At 36.1% G+C, this 15,185-nt stretch overlaps 1 protein-coding gene across 1 annotated transcript in view; it reads right to left on the bottom strand.

Moving 5' to 3' along the window:
* Window positions 1-920: 920 nt before the first annotated feature.
* Window positions 921-15,185, bottom strand: part of SUGT1 (SGT1 homolog, MIS12 kinetochore complex assembly cochaperone) — a 42,439-nt gene continuing 28,174 nt past the window's right edge. Inside the window, exons 11-13 of the mRNA XM_061170764.1 lie at window positions 14,190-14,280; window positions 10,093-10,274; window positions 921-1,046 (exon numbers count right to left, since the gene is read on the bottom strand). Coding sequence (XP_061026747.1) covers window positions 945-1,046; window positions 10,093-10,274; window positions 14,190-14,280 — 375 coding nt within the window. The 3' untranslated portion in view covers window positions 921-944. The remainder of the gene's footprint in view (window positions 1,047-10,092; window positions 10,275-14,189; window positions 14,281-15,185) is intronic.

Genomic DNA, 15,185 nt, shown 5'->3' on the forward strand with positions numbered 1-15,185 from the left:
TCAACGATCATGTCTTTTAGTTTTTGTATTCCCATGGTATCTATTTATTCTATAAACAGAATAGATACTAAATGTATACATATTACTCTCTCAGTAGCTGCCCTAAACCACCAAAAGCAAAGTAATCCTGGGGCTATAAGAAGAGAGATTTTCTAATAAAGAAAAAAAGAAGAAAAAAACCAAACCAAACCACCAGTCTTGTAATTTCAGGAATCCTGCTGTGGCAAAAGCAGCAAGAAGTGGAGCTGGGCTCTCCTAAATTACTGTTTGACCCCGCTTCACAGATTAGCCTTCAGTACAGTTAAATTTGCAGCATGATAAACTCAGGTGTCAATGTTTTATACAGGAATTTGAAGGGTAAGGACCAAAATTCTCAGTGCAATTACAAATACTTCCCATAAAAATAATCAAATGGGAATCCCCTGTGATAAATAATTTCTCAAAGTTTTCATTAAAAACTTAAGAAAAAGGTAAATAAACCAAACTTCTTCATAGAAAAATTGTATTTACAACTCCATTCAAAAGCAGTTTTTAAAAGCAAACAATATAACACTGAAATTGAGAAATCTATGCTCACCCAAAGTTGTCAAGTCTAATAAATTATTAACAGAATACTGCATCAAAAATAAGGCAATAACCCAAGATATCCCATTAACAATTTCTCCACTCCCACAACTAGGTAGAATTAATCTATCTAGTAGCAAATGATACTTCATTCCATTTCAGCATATCTGAAGTCCTTAAGGACAAAAGTGATAAAACATGACCTTCATTCATTAGACTCTTAGAACACTTGAAGGAAAATAATTTCTAAAGCACAAAGAGGTAAAGAGGTATAATCCTTTAAAAAGATGTACTCAGTGTTCAAAATTCAAGAACGCAGTATTAATACACAACAGGCGTTAGCTGAATGTATGCAATACAGTGATAGCAAATTAATTTATTCAGTATTTTTTCCATTCCATATCATCAGGAGGATTGATTTCAACTTTCCTTTTACCTACATCAGACCAGTTGGTACTCAAAACTGTACCACCAGACTCCATCTGCAATAAAAAATAAAAATAGATTAATTATTGGCCCATATAATCAAAACAGAACATTTTTCTAAAAACATTCCAAGCATAGAGTCCCAAATATAAGCTATGTTTGGCTCAATATACACAAGACAATATTCTGGTTTAACCTTAGGCTTTCCAGATAAGTTACCATATCGTGTAAAAATCTGAAAAGGAAACTCTAGTTAGGTAGGAAGACCATGTCCACATACACTGCCATATAAAGCACCATGTCTCCCTGCTAATCAGCATAGAGGTATATGTGGAAAAACTACCTTCAGATGAAAAATTGGGTTGGCCAAAAAGTTCCTTCAGTTTTAAAGTAAAAATAAAAGACACATTTTTCATTTTCACCAAGAACTTTATTGAACAACGTGTTCACCATTTTGTTCCCCTACCTTCTGACATTTTTCAGGCAACCTCATAATTCCATCTTCCCAAAACTTATCTTTTTGAGCAAAGAACTGTTCAGGTGCCGTTTGCAGTCTTCCAGGGAATTGAAATTTTTCCATTAAGAGAATTCTGTAAAGACCGAAATACATGGAAATCCAAAGGTACAATAATCTGGTGAATGCAGTGGATGAATGAGAACTTCTCAGCCAAGCTGTAACAGTTGTTCCCTGGTCATCAAAGAAACATGTGGTCTGGTGTTATCCTGATGGAAGATTATGCGTTTTCTGTTGACTAATTCTGAACGCTTTTCAGTAAGTGCTGCTTTCAGTTGGTCTAATTGGGAGCAGTACTTGTTGGAATTAATTGTTTGCTTTTCCAAAAGTAGCTCATAATAGAGGACTCCCTTCCAATCCCACCATATACACAATATCACCTTCTTTGGATGAAGACTGGCCTTTGGTGTGGTTGGTGGCGGTTCATTTAGCTTGCCCCATGATCCCTTCTGTTCCATATTACTGTACAGCATCCACTTTTCATCGCCCGTCACAATTTGTTTTAAAAACGGAACGTTTTCATTACGTTTAAGTAGAGAATCACACGCGGAAATACAGTCAAGAAGGTTTTTTTCACTTAACTTATGTGGAACCCAAACATCAAAGCGATTAACATAACCAAGCTGGTGCAAATGATTTTCAACGCTTGATTTGCATATTTTGAGTATGTCGGCTATCTCCCACGTGGTGTAACATTGATTGTTCTCAATTAATGTCTCAATTTGACTGCTATCAACTTCAACTGGTCTACCCAACCGTGGAGCATCGTCCAGTGAGAAATCTCCAGTACGAAACTTCACAAACCACTTTTGATCAGTCACAGCACCTTCTCCATACACTGCACAAATCTATTTTTGCGTTTCAGTTGCGTTTTTACCTTTCTTGAAATAATAAAGCATAATATGCAGAAAATGTTGCTTTTTTCCTTCCATCTTCAATATTAAAATGGCTACACAAAAATTCACTAATTTTGATAAGTTTTTAAAAAATGCACCCTGATGTGACAGCTGTCACAATACAATCTAACAAAATTGTTTCGAATGAAGTTAAAGACAACTAAGCACTACTAGAGCCATCTTACTGGGGAAACCGAACGAACTTTTTGGCCAACGCAATGAAATTGGCTCCCAAAGAAAACGATAATGTAATCTCTTTTGCTGAGCACAGTAAGACTTTGCAAAGTAAACTCTTTCTAGTTGGACAGAACTTTAAGAGCCCCTTCTTAATGTTCTCTCTATGTCAAATATACACAAGTGTATGCTGGAATTATTTTTAAATCAAGGTACATACACACACAGACACATAAAGTTAGTGTCTCAGTAAAGCACTGGTCATCTATTTACTACCCAAAGAATATAACACCTACCAACAAACCTAGCATATTCATAAATACATTTAAAAAATAAAGCTCTGTGTAACTGTTAATGCAATAAAAATTCATTGATTTGGATCACAGCAAAGAACAGAAAATTGTTAAAATCTAAACATTTAAAAATAATCAGCTACGTTACTGGTGAACGTATAAAGTTACATATGCTACCATTACACTGGAGCCTCAAAATAATCCCAATGCCCCACACTCTCTACCAAGCTCCTTTCTGTGGGTTCCTTTGCACGGAATGCTCTTCTCTGTCCCGGTTCTTTTTATGTCTTTAGTTATCCTCCAAACATGACATGTCACCATCTCTCTGTGGCCTTCTTTGACCCTAGTCAGGACTCTAGCTACTCTTGTAGGACTTGTCTATGACACTGCACTGATAAAATTTTACGAATCTGCCTTCTCATACCTGCTTCCCACCCGTGGCTCCAAACTAAAGCTGAGAGTTTCTAAAAGGAAAGAAACATATTTTACCAATACTTATATCCTAGATCTAAGTGCAGTGGCCTGGCACACAGTAGGCTGCAAATAAAATACTGAATAAAATGGGACAAGTTTATATAATAACTACTCCTAAGAGAACTAAAGGAAGCAGATTTAATTTATAATCTGATCATATTTGCTGATGACATTTATTTTCCCCTTTCTTCTTATGGACTGCAGTGCAACTGACCACTTCCCTGATTATTCTGTATATGTTGGTCTTTTTGCCCAATTAGACTGACAGATCAGAGATAAGATAGAGTCTGCTTCTTTGTACAGGCAGACCTCGTTTTATTGTGCTTCACTTTATTGTATTTTGCAGATACTGCATTTTTTGCAAATTGAAGATTTGTGGCAACCCTGCATCAAGTGAATCTATTGACGTCATTCTTCCAACAGCATGTGCTCACTTCATGTCTGTCACATTTTGGTAACTCTCTTATATTTCAAACCTTTTCACTGTTATTATCTTTGTTATGGGGATGTGTGATCAGTGATCTTTGATGTTACTACTGCAAAAACCTATGACTTGCTGAAGACTCAGATGATAAAGTCAGCATATTTTAGCAATAAAGAATTTTTAAATTAAGGTACATGCATTATTTTTTAGACATAATGTTATTACACACTCAGTAGACTACAGCATAGTGTAAACATAACTTTCATATGTACTGAGAAACCAAAAAAGTGTGACTCACTTTATTGCAAAATTTGCTTTATGATGGTGGTCTAGAACTGAACCCACAGTTCTCCAAGGTATGCCTGTATTCCCCCACAAAGACAGAAGCAAGCCCTTGGTATGTTCCAGGTCAATGCTGCCAAACAGATAGCTTATTTTATGCATACGTATGGTTCAGTTACAACTAGCCAAGTTTCTGTATGAAAATGGACACAGATTCTATAATATAACTTTGAAATCTCACACACTATTTTGTCCAGCAAGTTCTTAAAAGTCAACACTGAAACTGATTTCAGGGAATTCCCTGGCAGTCCAGTGGTTAGGACTCCACGCATCCACTGCAGGGGACACACATTCAATCCCTGGTGGGGGAACTAAGAGCCTGCAAGCTGCACAGCGCGGCAAAACAAACTAACAAAACCCTGATTTCTCCTTTTGGAGGAATTGAGTGTACTTTTTCCTAGTCTTCCCACTAAGTACAACTAAAAACCTTGTATGTTATATAAATAACAAATATAAGACAACTCTAAAAGATGAAAAGAAGACAAATCAGCTAGGGACCTTGGGACCCAAGGAACAACACGGTGGTGAGTTCTTTGGGTTTTCTTTTTGCCTTATTTTTTCTGAGAGCTGGAACTGAAGAAGCTGGAAATGCCAAAGGGTGCAAACAAAAAAAGCCCCAACAAAAGTCTGATTTCTCTAGCCAATGGACAAACAGAAAGACAGAAAACTTTTAGACAATAATCACTCTAGCTAAACACCACAGTAAAAAACTGTGGTCCCATCCCCACCCAGGCCAGTGAAGGCTGAATGAAGAGCCTAGACTTCCACCCATGCTATGCTATCACAAACCGGCCTCCTCTGTTGCCTGCTGTGTCAGTGGAAACCACGTGGGGAGCTGGAACTCCTACCTATTCCCAACAGTAACAAGAAGATGCCCTGGGGTGTCAATGGAGGTAGAGTGGGGTACCTGGATTTCTACCTCCACCTGGCAATAGTGAGGTAGTGACTTCCCTTCCTTTGCCAGAGGAGTTGTCAGAGAAAGCCATCTAAGACAGATGGTTTAAATAAGATCCAGAGTCTCATAACATGAAAATGTCCAGATTTCAACTGAATATCACTTGGCACTGGTGAAAAACACCAAGAACCAGGAAGATTTCAGATTATATGTTTAAAAAGAGAAGGCAATCAATAGATGCTAACACAGAGATGAAAGAGATGTTAAAATTATCTGACACATTTTTAAAGCAGTCAGGGTAAAAATGCTTCAACAAGAATTATGAACTAGCTTGAAACAAATGAAAAAAATAGAAAACCTCAGTAAAGAAACAGAGACATAAAGAAGAACCAAATGAAAGTTTTATAATTGAAAAATACACTTGAAATAAAAAGGTCAGTGAACGGGCTCAAGAGCAGAATAGAGAGAATAGAGCAAAGAATCAGTGAACTGGAAAACAGAACAATATAAATCACCCAATCTGAATGACAGAGACAAAACAGAGACAAAATGAACAGTCTCAGGAATGTGTAGTACTGTAACAAAATATCCAATACCTGTGTCATCGGGTTCCAGGAAGAAGAAAACAAAGAAGGTAGGTCTGAAAAAGTACCCAATGATATAATGAATGAAAAGATCCCAAATTTGGCAAAAGACATAAACCTACAGATACAAGAAACTGAGCAAATCCCAACCAGTATAAACCCAAAGAAATCCTTGTCAATAGAGAGAATCTGTCAAGGACAGATCTACCCTGAAAGAATGCCCGAAGGAAGTTCTCCAAACAGAAGGAGGGACTTCCCTGGTGGTCCAGTGGTTAAGAATCTGCCTTCCAATGCAGGGAACATGGGTTCAATCCCTGGTCAGGGAACTAAGCCTGTGTGCCGCAACTACTGAGCATGTGGGCCACAACTAGAGAGCCAGCATGCCTCAACTACAGAGCCCACGCGCCACAACTACTGAGCCTGAGCACAACTAGAGAGAAGCCCACGCGCCACAACAAGGAGCTCACGAGCCACAGCGGAGGATCCCGCATGCTGCAACTAAGACCTGATGCAGCCAAAAATAAAATGAATAAATAAATAAAATTTTTTTAGAAAATGAGAGGAGAGGAGACAATGTGTTCAGGAGTTTAAAAAGAAAAAAAGAAGAAAAGAAACAAAAAATGGAAACCTGAAAGTCAGAAAGGAAGAAAGAAAGGTCACAATATAGGTAAACACAATAGTTTGCTTTTCCTCTTAAGTTTTCTAAATTATTACACTGTATGATGTGGTTTCTAAACATATATAGAAAAAATATTTAAGAAAATTATAAATGAGAAAAAGTAAAAGGACATAAAGGGAGGTAAGGTTTCTTATGTCATTCAGTGTCAAAAAAAAAATGACACCAGCAGACTATGATAAACTAAGTATAATATAGCTAATATAAAATCTAGAGCAACCAAAGATATACTACAAAACACTATAGATAAATCAAGGTAAAATTCTAAAAAATGTTCAAGTACCCATAGGAAGGCAGGAAAAACAAAAACAAAACACAAAACAAACAGAAAACTTACACGGTAGACATAAGTAAGTCCTAATGTACCAATAATTACATTAAATGTTAAGTGGTCCAAATGCATCAATTAAAAGAGATTGGCAGAGTAAATTAAAAAAAAACATGACCCAACATGCTGTCTAAAAGAAACTCACTTTAAATATGACTTAGAAATCTGAAAAAGAATGAACATATATATGTATAACTGAATCACTTTGCTGTACACCTGAAACTAACACAACACTGTAAATCAACTATACTCCAATAAAACTTTTAAAATAAAATAAAAATTTTTTAAAAAACGACTTAGGCAGGTTGAAAGTAAAAGGATGGAACAAGATATATCATGCAAAAATTAACCAAAAGACATAAGAATCAGCTATATTAACATCAAAGCAAAGAAAATTACCAGAGCTAGAGAATGACGTTATATAATGATAAAAAGGACAATCCACCATGAAAATATAGCAATCCTAAATGTATATGAACCAAACAACAGAGCTGCAAAATATGTGAAGCAAAAATTGACAGAACTTAAAGGTGAAATCAATAAATCCACAATTATAGCTGAAGATCCTCTCTCAATCAGTAGAACAGTAAGACAGAAAATCAACCAAGAATATAAAAAAACTCAACAAGAATATCAATCAACAGGATCTAAGTGACACTTATAGAACACTCCATTCAACAAGAGTAGAATATACATTCTTTTCAAGTGGAATATATACTTAGGATAAGAAGTCTCAAGTGAAATCAAAATACATACTGAACTGAATAAAAATGAAAAAGTAACATCAAAATTTGTGGGAGACAGCTAAATTCTTCTGAGAGGGAAATCTATAGCATAAACACATATAATAGAAAAAAAAAAAAAGGGTCAAATCAATAATCTAAGCTCACATCCGAAGAACCTATTAAAAAAAGAATAGCAAAATAAACCCAAAGCAAGCATAGGAAGAAAATAATTAAAAGCAGAAATAAATGAAATTTAGAACAAAAAAAATAGGAGGAAAAATTTAAGATCAACAAAAAGCTGATTCTTTGGGGGAAAAAAAGTCAATAAAATTGACAAACCCTAGCAAGACAAAGGAAAAAAAAAAAGAGAAAAGACACAAATTACCCCTGCAGTTCCCTTCAAAGCTGAAGGGAAGCCTACCAACACTAACAACTTAAACGGACCAATTCCTCAAAAACAAACTACCACAAGTCACTCAATATGAAATAGACAACCTGAAGAGTCCTATAAGCTATTAGGATAATGAAATTCATAATTTAAGATCTCCCAAAGAAAGAAGTATCAAGGCCTAGATGGCTTCATTAGTTTACAGAATCTTTAAAGACAACACTAATTCTACAAACACCCTCCCCCCAAAAAAGAAGAGGATGGAGCACTTCCCAATCCATTCTATGACGTATTACCCTGATACCAAAACCAGAAAAAGACAGCACCAAAAAAGAATACTGTAGACCAACATGCCTCATAAATATAGACACAAAAATGCTTAAAGTATCTGAAAATAGAATTGAGTAATATATAAAAACAGTTATACACTATGACCAAGTGGGGTTTATCCCAGGGATGCAAAGCTGGTTCAACAGTAGAACAGTAGAAATCAATCATATTAATCATATAAAATCACTTTGACAAATTAAAGAAAAAAAATCACCTAATCATATTGACCACATGCAGAAATATTGCAGAAAAAGTATTTGACAAGTCAACAGCCATTCATGATAAAAATCTCAGAAAAAAAGAAATAGAGCAAAACTTTCTTAACTTGATAAGCATCTACAAAAACCTACAGCTAACATTATACTTAATGGTGAAAGACTGAATGGTTTTTCTCTTAAGATGGAGAACAAGGCATCGGTGTCTACTCTCACCAATCTAATTCAACATAGTGCTGGAAGTTCTAGCCAATAAAAGGAAATAAAGGGCACACATATTGGAAAGGAAGAAATTAAACTGTCCCTATTTGAAATACCTCCTTAGGTAGGTTTATTCCTAGGTATTTTATTCTTTTTGCTGCAATGGTGAATGGAATTGTTTCCGTAATTTCTCTTTCTGATCTTTTGTTGTTAGTGTATAGGAACTGCAAGAGATTAAATTGTCCCTATTTGAAGATATGATTGTCTACATAGAAAATCACAAGGAATCACAAGGAATCTACCAAAAACAGCTCCTAGAACCAGTAAGTGAGTTCAACAAGGTAAACAGAAGATAAATACAAGACAAACATTAAAAACAAAACAAAAAAAAACCTGTATTTCTAGATACTAACAACAAACACATGGATGCCAAAATTAAACATATAATACCATTTATAATCACTCATAAAAAAGAACCAAATACTTAGGTATATCTAGTAAAACACACAACTACTGAAGCCCACGCACCTAGTGCCTGTGCTCCGCAACAAGAGAAGCCACCACAATGAGAAGCCTGCGCACCTCAACGAAGAGTAGCCCCCGCTAGCCTCAACTAGAGAGAGCCCGCGCACAGCAACGAAGACCCAATGCAGCCAAAGTAAATAAATAAATAAACAAATAAATAAAAAAGAAACGTTCTCTATCTTAACTGTCAATATCATGGTTGTAATATTATAATTCTGCAAGATGTTTCTACTGGTGAAAACTGTAAAGGATATAAGGGATCTCTTATTACTTCTTCCAACTGCATGTGCGTCTACAATTATCTCAAAATAAAAAGTTTAATTAAAAATATTTTTAAGGCAATAGTGAAAAGCACAATCATGATCAGTTACCACTTGGTAACTTACATGGAATATCTGAGCCTCAAACACACTTATTATCTATACATTAATTTCAATTATTAAATATTAACTTTAACTTTCTACTGTAAATATAAATGCCTTAAAAGAAGATAGTGACATTTCCAGAGCTACGGGTAAAAGTCAAACGATTACAGCTTCAAGCAAAATCTACATGGTCCTACAGTGATGACTAGTCATTAAAATCTCAGAACTTGAGGCGTAATTCAGGTGGTATTCATGCCCTGTCAAAAAGCCTGAATTTTCTTAATCAATACAGAAATTATTAACAAACCAATGAATAATTAATGTGCACCTTCTACTTGGCAAACACTGTGCTGGAAGTTTCCCTTCTATATTCTTCATCTGACACTGAGATTATACATGATACCAGAAGGTAAACACTGGAAGCTCACTCAGCTATTGTGATAAATCCAATTGGAATAACTCTGTATCACCCACTAACTATAACCTTGGTATTTCTTAAGACTTCCAAGTTCTAACTCCCCGATGAAAAAATTTATTTGGAGTATACCATTTGTTTCTCACCTCCTCCACAAGTTCCCAACTTCCTCAATAATTACTCTAAGTTTAGAGCAAGAACAAATGTTCAGACAAAGTCCATTCAAAATGGTCTCCCAACTATAGTACATGCAATCTGATCTCAAATTACATACTTATTTTTCTTTAATTTGTGAAATTTACTACTACAATAGATTTTCTTAAAGTTTATGTACTTACAAATGATTTGTTCATGGCACGTTTCACTTCATCGGAACCATCTGAATAGATCTGCTGAAATAATTTGTTTAAAGCTGCATCTCCCTCCAACTTCTCATTCTTTTCTTCTTCTTTGATCTCACCAACCAATTTATCCCAATTTCTTGTATAATGAGATGATGATGGATACATCATCTTTACATCTATGGAGTACAAAAAGACAAAAGTGATTAATCAACGTGATTATGTCAAGCATACGTAACTTTCTGACCATGGTGTATACAACATCTTAGCAAATAGTTAAGTCACTGAATTTCATGTTTGTAATAAATGTCTTTCTGACATATAAATCAATAATTAACATTTACACTTCTAAAAACTGAATCAGTTAGCATAATGTAAAATCTGGGAATTTTTTTGGAGCAAAATAACTCAAGGTGTAAACTTTTGGTACATTATGCAAAATTAGATTAAAAAACAGATCCTTCATGTTAATAATAGGAGAAACTGGGTGAGAAGTATACAGGAACCTTTACGTTTACAAAAAAAGTGCAAAGATAGTACAAACAATTCTAAAAATAGTAATTTTTTAAAAAGATGCTTCATTAACAAATTTCTCTAAACAGTTTTAATAAATGTTAAAAATGTGGCTTCTCCTGAGGTACTTATATCTTTCAGAGTAGAAATAAGCTAAAAGTAATGAATTGCCAGGCCATCTGCCAGTGAGTTAAGACTCCATCCTCTCCCCACATTAAAAATATTAGATTACTTCAGTAGGAGAAAACAATAAAGAATTCCTGAATGTTGAAAAATACTACATGTGATGATCTAGAGTTCAGTGCCCACATCATGCACACATAGAAAATAATATTTGTAGGGCACATTGGGATAAACAGAGGCTGCTTGCAGCCAGAGAGGCAACGAACCCAGGGACTCAGGCACTGCCAAGGCTGCCCCAAAGACAAAGGGAATCAAGATCTTTGCACACAAATAATTAAAAAGTAACTAAACAGGTTACCTAAGAGCTGTAAGAGCAGTTCTGTCCACTATTCAATGGAAATATAATGTAAGCCACAAATGCGACTCACATACATAATTTAAAAATCTCTAGTAGCCACATTACTAAAAAGAATCAGGTGAAATGTATCCTAATAATATGTTTTATTTAGCCTAATACATGCAAAATAATATCAGGTCAACATGAAATCAATATAAAAATATTAAGATATTTTATATTCTTTTTTTCATACTAAGTCTTCAAAATCTGGTATGTATTTTACATTTAGAGCACATCTCAATCCAGACTAGTCATATTCCAAGTGGTCAACAGGTACAGGTGGCTTGCAGCTACTACCCTGGACAGTACAGCTATAGAGCTTTAAAAAAAACCTGATTCAAAATTTCCCTATGAGTATATTAGGACACATGAATGCTAGTCTAAATGTCCCTCTTGCACTGCTGCATAGAGCTCTATATATGCCCTTTCTCAAAATAGTTGAGAAACTACTAATTGTTCATTCTGCTTTTCCATCCTTTCTCTTCATCTGTAAACCAGCTCCCTCCCTGCTCATCTCACCCCCACCCCACAACAAAACAAAACCACAGCACACCACAGTTTTATTCAGGGCAAGCATACTGTTTTCCAAATTTTATCTACCCTTCCTCTACAAGTAATCTCCTCTATCTCTTGTATATTTTCACTACTAGCCAAGAAAACAAAAACATGCGTGCCATGGTAAATTAAGAACCTAGGAAACATGGGTTTAATTAATCCTAATGCTGATTCGCCAGATGGGAGCACAGTTCTAATCTCCATTTTACAGATAAGAAAGCTGACCCAGATAGGTTAATCAACGTGCCCTTATCTGCAGTCTCCAGCTTGTCAAAAATCTGACAAGCATATTAACCCCTTACAAAAATATAACAGGTCAGGAGGAATAGCATCTTGACTCTCCAAGGCAGAGTTTAGAGTTTGTAACTATAACACCAAAAAATCTTTAATCTCAGAAAAACGTTAACACCTGTAGAGATGGTAGATGAACTACTGAGAGACAGGTAACCTAACTTCCTTGCTTATTCACTATAATATTGATATCAAATAACTGCAAAGATACTCATGTCAGCAGAGACTTCCCATTGTTAAAAATGCAGCAACAAGCAGCATCACACATGGGGTAGAAGAACCAGAGCCAGACTCTGAAGAGCTGGATTTAGTCTCAGGCAATGAAAACTGCTAGGTAATCTTAGGCAAGTTGCTTAACCTTTCTGAGCCTGTAAAATAGGAAGAACAATACTAAGCTACCTACTATCAGGGCTGCTGTTAGACTCAGGTGATATACTATATTTAAAGTGTTGATATTTCTTTTAAAAAATGCTTTAAGCTATATATAAACCTCAATCCAAAAGTATCTGGGAGTCAGTCCCAAGAAGCGCGCATAACATCTTTACTATACCTTTCACATAAAGTGGGAAGCGGAAGCTTAATAAATAGCTTATATACCAACTTGAAGTATTTCAATTCTTAAAAATTATCTATTGGTGTCAATTCCCTGGCTTTGTTAATCATGCTATAGGTTAGTTACGACATTATCATGCAGGGAAACTGGGTGAAGGGTACATGGGAAATCTCTATTATTTCTGCAACTTCTATTAGAATCTAAAATTATTTCAAAATAAAATTTAAAAATGAATGATCTGTTGGCTAACTTAGTGTTTTCTACAAAGTGCCACAAGGAAATTATATTTTCTGTTACAGAAGAAAGCAGTGAAAAATCTAAAAGTAGCTGAAACTTAGTTACCTCTTTTCAGTCATCAAATCAGAACATTATCTCTAATCAAAGGAAATTTCTCTCCATTCATTGAGGTCATTGCCATAGAATAGTCTTAGACTGTAGTTCTAAGTGTGTCATACAGATTAATCATTCCATTAGAAAATTACCTATGTGCCTATTGCCTATGCTCAGAATTGACCACAACATAAAGTAGTCTGCCCCTTAAAGGGTAAGCAATCAACCTTAGTTTTCTACTCTATCCCTAAGCTTGCCTTAGGCCTTCATTAGCTGTTTGCCTCCACCTCTTAGAAATATACTGAGGGACTTCCCTGGCGGTGCAGTGGTTAAGAATCTGCCTGCCAATGCAGGGGACACGGGTTCGATCTCCGGTCTGGGAAGATCCCACATGCTGCGGAGCAACTAAGCCCGTGCGCCACAACTACTGAGCCTGCGCTCTAGAGCCCGTGAGCCACAACTACTGAAGCCCATGCTCCACAACAAGAGAAGCCGCCGCCGCAACGAGAAGCCCGTGCACCACAACGAAGAGTGCCCCTGCTCGCCACAACTGGAGAAAGTCCACGCACAGCAACGAAGACCCAACACAGCCAAAAATAAATAAATAAATTTATTTAAAAAAGAGAGAGAAATATACTGAAATGGGGAACTTCTTTGGTGGTCCAGCGGTTAAGACTCAGCGCTCCCAATGCTGGGGGCCTGTTTGATCCCTGGTCGGGGAACCAAGATCCCACATGGCACAACTAAGTCTGTGTGCTACAACTACTGAACCACACAACTAGAGAAGCCCGCACACCACAACGAAGACCCAGCACAGCCAAAAAATGAGAGACAGAGAGAGACAGACAGAGAGACATAGACAGAGAGAAAGAGAGAAATGGGCTAGATACTTTTCACTGTGAAGCCCTGAAATTCCAGGAAATTAGAGTTGACATAATTAGAAGAAACAGAAAGGAATAAATAAGGGGAGAAGAGGAGGAAATACATCAGCAGAGTAAACTACTAATTCACGTAAAAAACAGAAAGAAAAAATAGGAAAGGCCAACACACAAAAGCAAACAACCCCCAACTGACGTCACAAACTGACATGATAAACAATAAAACCCAATTCCCTCTGGGCTTTTGCTGCCATTTATCTGTATTCTTATGGAGTTTAAGAAGTTAGAACCATCATAAGAAATACCTGTTTTCATTACAGAGCAACCTCCTTATATTCAATGTATCGTATCTTGGGAACATAAATAATGAAAGTAGAAAGAATACTCATTACTGTTTAATTTCAACTATATAACACAATATGAATTTAAAGCTCATCAAGGCCAGAAAACAAACCTGTTATGAACCGTCTGGGGTTAGGCACATCTCCTTGCCCCTCTAGCTTTTCCCATCTCACAGCCTCTGGCTTTTTCATTTTAATTTCAATCTGGAGGAAACACCAAATAAAATCTATTATTCAATGTAAAATACACAAAACAGTGAAAAAAATGCAATTTCTTTAACTTATCAATGTTTTATAAGAATAGTGTCCTCGAACAGTTTCCTTAAACTATACAAAGTTAAATTCGAAAAACTTGAAACATTTATTTTGTTTCTACTTAAAAGCCACCCTTCAAAAACAATATACATACACACTATAAACTACAATTAAGAGTCTTGAAATCCATATGCTTTTCTTCTTCTAAAGCAGTGTTGTCAACCAGGGGTAATTTTGTCCCCCGGGGAAATCTGGCAATGTCTGGAGACACTGTTGGGTCATCACAACTGAGGTGGGAGTGAGGAGTGACTAGGGGTACTACTAAACATCCTACAATATGCAGGGCAACTCCCATGACAAAGAATTATCCAGTCCCAAATGTTAACAGTGCCCACCACTGAGAAACCATGTTCTAAAGGAATTACTATATTTGCATGTACATTAACCTGTTTTAGAGTAGAGAAATTCATTCCTTTGTATAAAAATGATACAAGTGAAACTGAGGGCAGTCATCAGTTAGATCCCTTAAACTATAACTTGCTTGATAAATAACATCCTGTAACCTGCCTTCACTGATTAAGCTCACTTTAATTGTTCTTGCAAATTGCATACCCTCCAAGTTCCATGTAGCTTGAACAACATATCACAAGACTCCTTTAACCATCCCCTATATAAAACACCTCTGATATATGGGGCATTATAGTAATGGTTAACTGTTTTCCAGGAACATGGAGCTACTCTTGCCCAGTTCAAACCAGTCAAGACCACTGACCACTCAACTGGGCCGTCTCGAGTATCTCATGGATGACCTTTTGACATCAGAGGGCAAAAAATCTTCACCCTCAAATCATACT

The sequence above is a fragment of the Eubalaena glacialis genome, chromosome 16 (assembly GCF_028564815.1).
Source record: "Eubalaena glacialis isolate mEubGla1 chromosome 16, mEubGla1.1.hap2.+ XY, whole genome shotgun sequence".
Taxonomy (NCBI): Eukaryota; Metazoa; Chordata; class Mammalia; order Artiodactyla; family Balaenidae; genus Eubalaena; species Eubalaena glacialis.